The sequence below is a fragment of the Montipora foliosa genome, chromosome 6 (genome assembly GCF_036669935.1).
Source record: "Montipora foliosa isolate CH-2021 chromosome 6, ASM3666993v2, whole genome shotgun sequence".
In the NCBI taxonomy this organism is placed as follows: Eukaryota; Metazoa; Cnidaria; class Anthozoa; order Scleractinia; family Acroporidae; genus Montipora; species Montipora foliosa.
Window position 1 is genome coordinate 67,338,894 of NC_090874.1, and position 12,500 is coordinate 67,351,393.

The window sequence follows — 12,500 nt, forward strand, 5'->3', positions numbered from 1 at the left end:
GCAACTTGAAAATGGTATGCATGACGTATTTTTAGCTCAGTGTATTCAATTCTGACCAACCTTGAAATGCTTTATACAGCGGTATAGATGTGACAGTATAATAGTTAACTAAAATTTTGTGCTGCAATATTCACACACTGCACTCCTACTTGAGAGAATGTCAAATGATGTCGAGGCGAACCCTGGGCCTAGAGTGTTTGATCCAGCAAAAGCAGTTATAATTAGTGCAGATATTAGCCAAGCGACTGATGTGAACAAGCATCAAGGTTCTATCACTTTTAACGAATTAGTTAAACCTACTCATACAGTTTGTGCAGACTTAAATCAAAGTAATAAATCTGAGTTCGGATCAAATGCAGAAAACAATGTGTTACTGACTTATATATTAGTCAATAAATTGACCTTTTTACGATCCCTACCGCCATCTTGACTCGTGATGCATTATGGTCTATCCAGGCTAAAAAGTCCATAGATTGTGCCAAACGCGAAATCCAAGATGGTGTTGCTAATGCTTTAAACTTTTCGTAGCTTTTTTCCTAAATGTAGTACCACCCAGTCCTACCAGCAAAATACCGCATCGATTGAAGTTTTTAGATTTCAAAACTTGCCCAAATTGTATCGGTAGGTCCTGGAATTCGTCCACAGAAAGGCCAGATGGACAACTTAACCTTCACTCGTGAACCGCCATGTTTACAACAGAGCATTTTAGGCGTCCCAGTCTGCATGAAGCCGTCTCTCACCTCTGTCCCGAGAACACCAGACACCACGCACGTACGCCTCTTACGTTACGTTCAGTTTATGCCTGTAGAATCAACTCAAATGTCAATTCCTTGTAAAAACCGGCAGGTTAATTTTTTTGGCAGGCAAGGTATCGGAGATGATAATGTAAATTGGCCACCGTACAGAGATTCTAAAAGCTGACGTTTCGAGCGTTAGCCCTTCGTCAGAGCGAATCTGGATTCGCTCTGACGAAGGGCTAACGCTCGAAACGTCAGCTTTTAGAATCTCTGTACGGTGGCCAATTTACATTATCAACTCCGTTGATAAAACCAAACATTTTTGTATACTACTTTCCCACCGACGCAGCACCACAGTTTCTTTAGAAACTACCCCTTCATTCATAAGGTATCGGAGAGCCAGAACATTTACGCATGCACTGACGGAATGTTTCAAAAAGAGAGAAAAACGAAGTAACTCCAGACATGGCGCTGGAGCGTCGTACCAAACGAGTCATCCCGGGATTTCGGCCCGTGCGATCGCTTTTGGACGCAGTTGGCCCTTCGCTGCTTTCTGCTCCCTACCTCGCTTCCCGGTACGGCATTGAGGGAGACATATGTCGGTCTCTAAACCATATGAGACAAATCCCACGCCTACTCACAGCTCCAGACCTCCCTTGTCATTACAATTTAGCATAAGATTTCACTCGCTTATATATTTAAGGGAAAAGTCTTCTTTTTCTACCATATGGTAAGCACTGGAGTCGCAGATTACGAAGTGTACGCACGCGCCCTGCTAAAGGTAACATGCATAAACTTTATCTCATCTCGAATTTTAGAATACCTACAAGAGCTACTATCTTCGAGACATTACATTTACGGCTACATTTGGGCTACGAGGATAACAGCAAAAAAAGCGCAACTTTGTCGCGAATTTTCTATGATAAAAACATGTTCAGAAATCAAACGTCTACGTCGACAGCACACACCAGGGCTACTCCTTAGTGTCTGGATAGACATCTTGTTCTCACTACTTTTTCCTCCGGCCGCGCTTCAGCCCAGATAGAATTCTGGGTAATTCTGCCATTCCATGACAAGGGAAGGCTCCCGATTTTCATTAATGTTAATTGGTGATTTGAAACAACATAAGCAAGAAACAAGTAAATGAAATAAAATCAAAATTCGAGAGAGAAGTATTAGACAGCTTTTCATCCTCTTTCCAAAGACTATATCTCAGACGACCCATATGCATTTTAAGAATTGTGGTGAACTTCTTTCTCTGCATATCCAGTATCGCTCTCAAATTTTGCGATTTTAATTAAGCATAGCTCAGCACCCTTGTTTCCAGCACCTCATCTTCTGCCTAGTAGCTTGCTACATGTACGCATTGCGTACCAATGTTTTTCCCCGATGACCGTGGGGACCAATCATCTCGCACTTGGTCGATGTATTATCCTACGATTTTGAGCGTGCCAACTCGGTCGCTGATTTTGAGGAGAAAATATGTTCTGTTGGGAAAAAAAACCCCGGCATTTCACAAATGGAAGAGAAGAAAACTCACGCACTTTAATCGGCAAATTAATACTGTCAAAGCGTTAGGTCCGTCTAACTCATTTCCTGTAGTTCCTTATTGACAGTGCCGAAACCTATACAGCTGTAGTAGATACTAAAACCAACAAAAAAACATTTTCAAGCTCTTAGCAAGCAGAATCCTGTTGAAGATCGTATAATGATTTGGAATAGCCGCAATGTGAGCAATACTCGCGCACTAGCTGTATTCTTTTAGAAGGAAAGTCAATTGTTATAATACTAGGTGTTGGTACGTGCTCCCCTCCAACCAATGTGGCCCGAGTTCGATTCCCAGACTTGAAGTCACCTGTTGGTTGAATTTGTTGCTTACCTACACCGCTCTGAGAGCGTTTTCTCCGAGTACTCCGGTTTTTCCCTGATGAGTTGACTTGATTGATTTGATTTCTGTACAGAGAGTCCCCAATTAGTGCTTCTGCGCTAAATACACTTGACTTTTAAATAAAGTTCATTATTATCATTACCGACGCAATCCAGCTTATTTCGTATGGCATAATACATTACTGCGATTTTCATGATTCTGTGGAATTTCATCTTTAAGCGATAAGCGCAAAACTACGTTTTGGCTCAGTTTCATCAATCAAATTTCCGTACATAGCCGGGAAGTTCTGCTAAGCCGCCTCCGGAAAGTGAATTGGAGTTTGTGTTTAGTTCACAGCTCGAATACCATTATGATATCTTTTTAGAGATTCTTCAGTAAAAAGATTCGTACAGATTCCATCGCTTTCCATCGGCATCGAATGTACCATGGGAACCAAAGAAACCCCCAAAGATGTTGATTGGTAGGTTATGTCAAGCATCAATTGATTTCGACGTCAACTCTCGACTTAGCGTCGGATGTTTGATTGATGGAAACCAAAAGGCAGTTTGGCCGTTGGCGCTGGAAAACAAGATTTCGTAGAATTATGAAAATCGCAGTAACAAGCAAAGAAATTGTTCTTTATGTAATCTTGAAAACCAAGTACCAAACCTGACGCTACAACAATAACAACAACAAAACGCTGATAGCATGCAGTGCGCTTTCTCGTCGTTTTGGAATCGACTTTCTATTTGGTGGCACGGGAAATGCAACCAAGAGGTAGTTTTAGCGGAAAGCGTTATCTTGTATGGTTGGCCTCAGAAAGTCAGAAACCTGGGAAGCTCTTAACTATTCTCTGATTGTTGCCAAATACCACATTTTTTCTACAAGTGTATGCGGCGACATTCTGGAATTTAATAATTTTCTCTTGCGCTTTATGCAATAAGATCGCAATTCTCCTTAGTTTTGCACCGTGTACTGAGATCAACCACATCCCGTGCCAACCTGTAGAACTTTGTTTTGTATTTTGTTTTTGCTGAATTGAAGTAACAGTAGATAAAAATTTGTAGTGGTTTTGGCGCCGTGGTAACTTTCTCTTTCGTGAGCGGTCTTTGTTTTCTGGAAATAAATTAATATTAAAAGATAGGGGAGGGGTTCTTGGTGCTTGGTAGTAAAAAGCTAAAAGAATGCGCCGATCAACTCGAAACTTCAACATCCCCCCACCCCCCCCCCCTCCCCGGGCAAAGCCCGGACATTTGAACTTTTGAAGATTGGATCGTTCAAATTCCTGTCCCCTCGAGCCAAAATGGTGTTCAAATGCCCTACCCTATCGTCGGATTTGTCTGTCATACCCCACTAAAGAACAATCGTCGTCGGCTCCTCCTGTCTTTAATAAAGACCTTTTTTGTAAGCCAATCGCTCACAAATGTTATATCTCTTCCTTTAAACTCTTTCATCTCGTCCAAACGCGTGTTCTATAGCTGTTAGCGACTTCGGCGCCCGCTGGCACAGAAAATAGTCAAATGCCCGGGGTTTTCCCGGGGGAGGGATGTTGAAGTTTCAATTTGATCAGCGCGTAAGAGGCTTTCTTTGCTTCTACCAACTAAAACGGATTAATCAAGAATTTGGTTATATTGTTGAGCACAAGCGTTCTTCTAATTGGGGATACTACAAATCAATTTCAAATTTGAATTAAATAAAATGTTGGGTTCTGATGAGAAAAGAAACCGAAGTTAATTATCTGGAGGAAATTAAACCTCTCGGTGCAGAAAGAAAACCAACAAACCAAACCTACATCTGAGATGCGACGCAGGACTTCAACGGTGTTTGAACCCGTGACCTCGCGAGGTCACGGGTTCAAACCCCGTTGAAGTCCTGAATTTTTCAGGCTGCTTTACGCAATTGTAAAAATTGCGTTCATAACTGCGAAGATCATAGCTTCACACTTGACTGTATCATTTATTAGCAATATTAGCAATGAAACATGGATTTTTACTGAACAACATGCAGCCATTATTGTGACTAAATATTTTAAGCAAAAGCCGATACAACGTAGATTTGATTTTAGTGATGTACTATATTTCGGCTGGCCAAACCAGCCTTCTTCAGGTACAATGAGAGTTTACATTGAATTGCTTCTATGTACATATATATATATATATATAGTAAATGGATGTTGACGTAATACTGGAAAAAATGAGATAAAACATGGCAGTTACAAAGATTTTGAATTCAAATACTAAGAGTCACGGAAAAATAACGGAAATCACTCAAAATAATAAACTGAAATCTGATACGTTTCTTCGCGGATATTAAGACCGTTGGGATCAATTGTCCTGCCTTTTAAAATTAAAAAAGCTTCCCTGGCCTTACGGATCGAGTCTCTGTTAGAAAATATTTTTTCGATAGGGATTAATTGCATGTCCTTGGAGATGTTGTGGGGAGAGGAGAGGAAATGTTCTGCGACTGTAGTAGGTTTGGATTTGGTGTTAGCGTTATCTTAAGTGCGGCGGTGTTCATTAAAACGGTCTTTTAAACGTCGTTTAGTTTCTCCTATGTACTGTAGATGGCATCTGTTGCATTGAATCATGTAGGTAAGGTTTTTAGTTTCGCAAGTTATGTGGAAATTAATGGAGCGCGTTTCGCCAGTAGAGCAGAATTTGTAGTTGGTTAGTCCATGGAAAATGTAAGGACAGGTAGCGCAGTTTTTGCCACAGCGAAAAGAACCGGAAGGAAGTGTGGAATTAGAACTAGTTACATTGGGGGACAGTTTAGCTGTAACCAGCAGGTCTCGAAGGTTAGGGGAGCGCCTGAAAGCCACAACAGGTGGCATTTTTGCAGCGGTCAGAAGAAAGAAGTAGATTGTAGAATTTTTTTATTATGTTGAGGATGGAAGGAAGTGATGGATTATAGGTCGTTATGAGAGTACCTGAAGAAGGCTGGTTTGGCCAGCTGAAATATAGTACATCACTAAAATCAAATCTACGTTGTATCGGCTTTTGCTTAAAATATTTAGTTTCTCAACTTGAAATAACGCCGATCAGATCAAGCCACTGATCCAACGTACACCGACAGGAAAATTGTCTACGGTTGCTTGCTTCGAAACTCTGGAATTATTGGGACGTATTATGTCGCTGTGGCAACGGACAAGCCCTGTAAAAACACCCTTTATTTTGTCTTTAGTTGCTTATATCTCAAAAACGAACTCGGTGACCCCTATTTTTTATTTCTGAAAAGCAATAGAAAGAAAAAATTCTGTCTGGCGGATTCAGAGCCACCTTAATTCTGTGAATTTTTAAAAGGTGGCTCTAAATCTGCTAGACAGAATATTTTCAAACTTTTGCCGAAAGTTTCATCGTGGCCTTCTAATCACTCAGCTGTGCCTCGTGAGTCCATAACATTTTGACCACTGTGATGACGAATATCGTTGTCGATAAGAGTACATACAACGTTAAACCAATTTTCACAAGTTGGCGGTTGGGGCGCAATCCAAGAAATTAACACAAAAATTCACAATAGGAGACATGATGGAGTGCGAGATCCCTTAGTTTATTTCACGTTTTACAATGTTGCGTTATAAACTGATTCTTCACGCATGCGCATATTTAACAGTCGTATATCTTGATATCATCAATCGCAGCATCTCCTTTGTAACTCTGTCCTCTAATTCCTTCGAAAACGAGCTGTAATAAACAAAGCGTTATTGTTTGTAATATGTTGCAACAACAACATCGCTTAGTTATGGTATAAAATACAATAAATTAAAAAATACTTCAATAAATATAAAATAGACAACTGACGACAACCTATTTATAGTTTCATGGTGCGCTTTAACGGCTGAAAAGAAATATTATTCTAATTTTCTACAAAGATCACATCAAATTGTGGGCCCCGAAAGCAATCTCCTAGGGCTCTTTAGTCAGAAGGCGGTTGCCTGGCGATCAACCGCTGACCAAAGAGCCCAAAGACTCTGGGTACGAAATTGCCGGAAAGATCGGGACTCTCAGTGGTTACTACAATTTTGGTTCTCTAGTAGCGCACGGTCCACCCAAGATCCACCCAAACCACTTGCTCCTCCAATCTGTCTCGCATAATACTATCACACTACCTTTCCTCATTGGAAAGGTTATTGTCTTACTGCTGGACTAAATCATTTCCTTTTCAGTACAACTGCATTGACACAGTCATTAACCATCTATTTAAGTGAGGCAGTAATGTTAGCGGTTCAGTACTACTTTAATACCAGCATTACTCACTTTTTTAGACCCAGAGCCTTGTAGTCGCTGTTCTTTCATTTGCCACTGAGGGCCTTGATTTCCTGACTTCTCAAAAATCACTTTATCATTCAGTTTAACTTTGAGGGTTCCCATGCCATCTCCTTTCATGTGGTAGAAAAACCTCAAGCAGGACTTTCCCGTGAGCTGCACCCAGCGTGAAATTCTAGCCTTATCGCCGGATCTTCGGGGAGAAGAAGCCTCTATGTATATATAGAAACCTATCGATGGTAAACAAGACGTTTAAATGATTATTAAGCCCAAATTTGATGATAAGAAAAAGAAATTAAAAATTGAATCGCAGAATAGTCGACTGAGAAGGACTCAGAGTCGGTTTTGATGACATTGACTGACGTATCGACAACCTGTCTCTGACAATGAAGATGACTTCCGCTTAGCTTGTTGAAATTTCAGTCAATGTCACCCAGAACAGTCCTTCTCAGGACTACACTCACGCGGACATCTAACTTCACCTAGTTAACAAGGGTGTAGTCCCTGATATGTGTAATGTAGCATGCGTCATGAACATGCGCAGTAAAAAAATGTTAAAAGTAGCTATGCTATGATTCAATCTGAGTCTTGTGGTAAATCATGCTTCATCGTGGTTAAATCCAATGACATTCTGCGGTTTTTCCTCCTTATCCGAAAAGACTTGAAGCTGTAGCCTTTCCAAGCAGATGAAATTACAAAGGCAACACTTTCTCCTTAGTTCGGTGTTTTACGACCTTAAGTGTTGGTTCAAGAGAATTGAACCCATGACCACAGTAGCGAATCTCTTGGTTCATACTGAGAAAAGAGAAAAGTAGTCGATCTTTTCAGCACCTTGAGTCAGTACAACTTAATGGCAGGTGGATGCAAACTGCGATAACTGAAGAGGCGTCCGTGCACTTCACCTATCGCCCAGTGATGGGTCGCATAGACCGAGTCATTCTTTTAAGCCAATGTACTGTCATTTCACTTTATACGTTGTTTTTTTGTATTAAGGTCATTGGATTGCGTCTTCGATCGGCACTCACCACCACCAGTATGATCGCCATCTGGTCCAGTGTTACGTGATCGTGTTCGTCCTTTGATTTTTCTCCAATCGAATGCGTCATCAGTCGCTTGGTTGAATCCACACAGGGATCCAACTGTGTCAAAATTGCAGTTGAAAGCTGCAGAATAGGAACAGATCGTTACAGTGTGCTGTGTAAAACCCTAAATTTGTCTACGCAATCCAAGGAAGCCCGTTTTGTCAGCACTTTTTGTATTTGATCAAAGGAAAATGATGAGTCTTTCCGCAAACTGCTCTATGGAGAAAATTCCGAGTTACATTAAAACTTTCAATCGTAAAGGTAGTTCTGACTCCATCTTAACTTGCATTTCGTTTTTCAACAATAAAAAATGGTGGTTAATAAGCGCTCTTTTTAATTAGAGAGAAAAATATAACATGTTTGAGATGGCTTTCATGTTGTCAGGGTAACCACTTACGGAACAATGTTGAGCGCATTTTGTTGAACAATAATTGTTGTCTCCGCACGTAATACTGTAACAAAACTGTTTGGTGATACAGTTAATGTTGAGCCACCTCAAGTCTATAGAAACGAGACACTATCAATGCGCACTGCCTTACTTGCTGGACGTGGTGGAATGGTAACTGGAGGCCGAGCTGAAAAAACAAAGGTACAATAACAACATGGTCAAAGTGATTTTATCAATACCATTTACCATTCTATTATTTTCTGTTAATTACAGTGAACTTAATTGGTTTAAGCGTATTTAGGTTTGAAAGTCATTGCCCGTCTTCTTTAAACACTTTGACACACACTGCACTAGAATCATATAGAATTTATATAAGTTTATAAATATGAATAATTTTACTTATAATATTAACTTGACTTGCAATTAACAACCTGAGAAAACTCAAGAATATGAATATAAGAATAATTTGCAAATAAGTGAAAAAGATATACGTATATATATTTACTGGCACAAAAAGGCAAATACTGTTCTGCATTGATCAAAGGCAGCATTCTCTGATCTCTTAGCTCGTATTTACGGTTTATGCGTTCGGGTAGCAAGTCATGCAGTTCGCTGTCTGCGTCGCAATTTGCTTTATAAAAGGAATACACAGAGATTCCCTCCAAAGAGATAGCGTTGGCAGATTTAGTACAGTGAGACCCTCATCATACGTCAGGTGTGGTTGTATGACCCGAACGGCATCGTGCCATACCTGGACCTCATCAGTTTATCACAACAGTTGTTATTAAACTAAAGTGCGACCGGACTGGAATATGAAAACTATACACAAGCTATTGATTACAGGGAACTTGTATTATCAAATTTTCTTTTTATAAAATTCCTAGGTCTTCAAGCCTTAGTGCTTCTAGGTCTCCAAGCCCTAGTGCTTCTGTATAAATGTATGAATGGGCAGGGCCCAAGCTATCTCAGTGAACGATTCAACGTTTTGAATGTCAACTATGATCTACGCGGTAGTGGCTGTCGATTAAAGCTGCCACCTTTTAATTTAGAGTGCTTGCATAAATCATTTTCATATATTTGTGCTAGATTATGGAATGGCATCCCAGTCAAGGTGAGGGAGGCAAAAGACCTCCCTTTTTTCAAGCTCGCCAATAGATTTTTGTAGCTTTTACATGAGTGTTTATAGTATATTTGCATTGATAGATAGTTGGTGGTTTCTAGAATATTTCTGAATTGTATTGATAAATTTTATCTTGTAAATAGCTCAGGAATTTTCTTTTGTATTTTTAGTTCACGTACACGTTAAAACGAGCCTCCGGCTCTTGGGTGTTTTACGTGGTCGAATAAAGTATAATAATAATAATAATAATAATAATAATAATAATAATAATAATAATATTATTATTATTATTATTATTATTATTATTATTATCATCATTACTATTATTAGATCTCAAAGATGAATTGAAGTTGAAGCGTGAGCTGAGGCACTTTGTTGGATATTATAGGTCATTTCCCTTCCATCCTCGGATACTCATCAAGACAATCAGCGAGTCCTTTACGGTTATCAACCTCACCTCTGCGACCCGGGTTCAACCCTCTCCCCGGCCATAAGGGTGCATGAGGTAGTATGTGAGCGGAGATTCAGTCGATCTCAACCTGACTCAAGTTTTTTTCTCCGTGTTCTCCGAGGTTTCTCCCTCATCAAAATCGACTCTCAGCAAACGTCCGCCACCCAGAAGAGTCGATTTCTCTCATTTGTCCTTTGCCCATCAGTTTCGTGTATTACCTAAATTTAAAATATAGGTCCCGCTAAATTATGGCCAATCAGATTGGGTTCGGATGACCACAACGCCTCTGATTGCCCTGAAACTGAAGAAACCGCAAGAGGGATCGCTCGTGATAAATGCAAGATCATGAATCGCGCAAGTAACACAATATCGCCACGATTATTTTGCCCAAAAATCTAGCAGGAGCCATTCTAAAAATAGATAATATCGAAAACTGATGGGTCTCATTTCATCCCAGATCGAGACTTCGATCTGGATTATGAACATCTACTCTCAGTCAATTACATCTGGCTGCAGGTGGATACCCTCGATAGGGATAACCTCTGATATCCCTCCCTTTCATTGAATTGAATGAATAAAGTTGCTATTATAAGGCAGTTTAGAGCAGTTTTCAACAACTGAGTGTCGAAAGTAATTAGCGAAGTGCATTGGTTTTGCACTAGTTCACTCAGTGATTGGTTCAAAGTTCTCGCGCCATTTTCTCAATTAACCAAACCAATCAACCAAAAGTGAAACCAAAAGCAATCATGGCTTGCGCGTGGACATTTACCCGCGCTTTGTGTCGGCTACGTGCAATTACTTCGAGTTTTGATTGGTTTACTGGATTGTCTCCGTCCTTTTTGACTGGCCAAAGTAATTACTTTGGTTTTGGTTTTACGACACTTGATTGAAACTCGCTCTATCACGAACGAATGCCTGCTAATAACACAGATTGTGCGTTTAGTAACGTAACCAAACAATGGAGATCTCTTAAAAAGTAAAACACCTCTAAAACCTGAAAACTTACATCAACAAACCAAAACCTAAAACCTTATATAAATCAACATGCTAGAATGTTCAACACGATCATAAACTCAGACGTCATTCGCAAAAACAAAGTTTTGCGGAGGCCGTTCCAAAGGTTTCAACATTGCGCCAACAAAAGAACCAACACTTTTGCGAAGTTTGATTGGGAGGAACTAAGAACTAGAAACCAAACTCTCTCGTCTAGATAAAATACGCGGCTATTGCGACCTGATGTGAACATGGGTGTGTTTTACAATTGTTGAAGAGGGTGTTCAAAGGGCTTCAACACCATTCGACATTTTCGAGAACAAAGGAAAAGTTGAATCGACGATGAATAAAAGTTTAAACCGATTTGAGGTGCGTTGCTAAGGATATTATGATTAAGTAATTTGAGAGAATTTGCCATTATTTTGGTCAGTTTCCAACTTTTATAAGCCAATGACCCTAAATATGACGTCATCATGCCACGCCCATGGTCACGTGACATAAAAGAAAACTCTAAATTTGTCTCCGTGCTACGCAATTTGGGTATTTAATCGATGGTTTGATAAATAAATTTGTATTCGCTTCTGCATCCAGCCAAGCATGGTTTTCTTTTTATTTTGAAAAGTGTTCTTTTTAAAGACATAAACGATACTGAAATACCCATAACTTTTTCAAAAAAGATGATTTGAAAAATCAATGCTAAGCTATATTCTGTATGTGGGGGTGAAATGTGCCATGTAAAAAAAAATAATAATAATAATAATTCATTTTAAAGACTGCGGGAAATTTAGCTTTTTCTCAAACCGGAAGTCAGTTCGCTTAAGCATGCGCAGTTGATCTGAGAACGAGCGCGAGGAAGGGCGAGGAAAAACCTTCGATGGAAACAACAGTTTGTGCGGTGACTTTTGCTTGTGAGTGGGTTTTCTTGTCAGCTCATGATATGATGACGTCAGTCACCGGAAGTAACATTTCACTTCCTTTGCAACGCGCGAAAAATCCGTCTTTGGGCCCTTAAACGTGATTCAACACGCTTTCAACAAGCTTTCAACATTATTTACGCTTTCAACAATGGTTGACGACCTGTTCAGACGCACCGAACATTTGGTTCAAGAAAGTGTTGAATGCATGTTGAAGCAAATGTTAAAAACGTTTAAACAGGCCTTTCTGCTGAATAATTTCATAGTCTTGCTATTGCATCTTTACTTCCCATTATTATTATTATTATTATTATTATTATTATTATTATTATTATTATCATTATCATTATCATTATTATTAAAACCGACACTTACTTGATGATTCGCGACATTTGTAAAGCCGAATCATCTGCTCAACATCGATGGAACTTAGTGCTCTCCTGTTGCCAATGGAAACCTAGCAAACAGACAACACTTTAATTTTGTCGTCTTTATTATCTTTATTACACCGTCTATTTTACCTTTTTAATTGATTATTTGTGAGCGTGTTGTCCATTGTTAATGGTGAATACATGCAGCTAGGTACGATTCCGGAATATTCTATTAAAATCATGGCTAGCAAACGAAACTCACGTTTGGCCCCCAAAAGAATAAAAACAAAAACCAAAACACTGATATTTAAAATT

General features: G+C 39.6%; 2 protein-coding genes across 3 annotated transcripts in view; both read right to left on the reverse strand.

Annotated features, from left to right (window-relative positions):
- The window catches only part of LOC138008230 (uncharacterized), a 101,961-nt gene extending 101,024 nt beyond the window's left edge, over positions 1 to 937 (reverse strand). Inside the window, exon 1 of the mRNA XM_068855490.1 lies at positions 892 to 937. The gene's annotated coding sequence lies outside the window, so the exon portion shown is untranslated. The remainder of the gene's footprint in view (positions 1 to 891) is intronic.
- Positions 938 to 6,129: 5,192 nt separating this feature from the next.
- Positions 6,130 to 12,500, reverse strand: part of LOC138008231 (astacin-like metalloprotease toxin 3) — a 19,005-nt gene continuing 12,634 nt past the window's right edge. For both annotated transcript variants that reach the window (XM_068855491.1, XM_068855492.1), the window contains 5 exons: positions 12,190 to 12,271; positions 8,488 to 8,523; positions 7,892 to 8,029; positions 6,858 to 7,096; positions 6,130 to 6,284 (listed from right to left, as the gene is read on the reverse strand). In XM_068855491.1, coding sequence (XP_068711592.1) covers positions 6,207 to 6,284; positions 6,858 to 7,096; positions 7,892 to 8,029; positions 8,488 to 8,523; positions 12,190 to 12,271 — 573 coding nt within the window. In that variant the 3' untranslated portion in view covers positions 6,130 to 6,206. The remainder of the gene's footprint in view (positions 6,285 to 6,857; positions 7,097 to 7,891; positions 8,030 to 8,487; positions 8,524 to 12,189; positions 12,272 to 12,500) is intronic.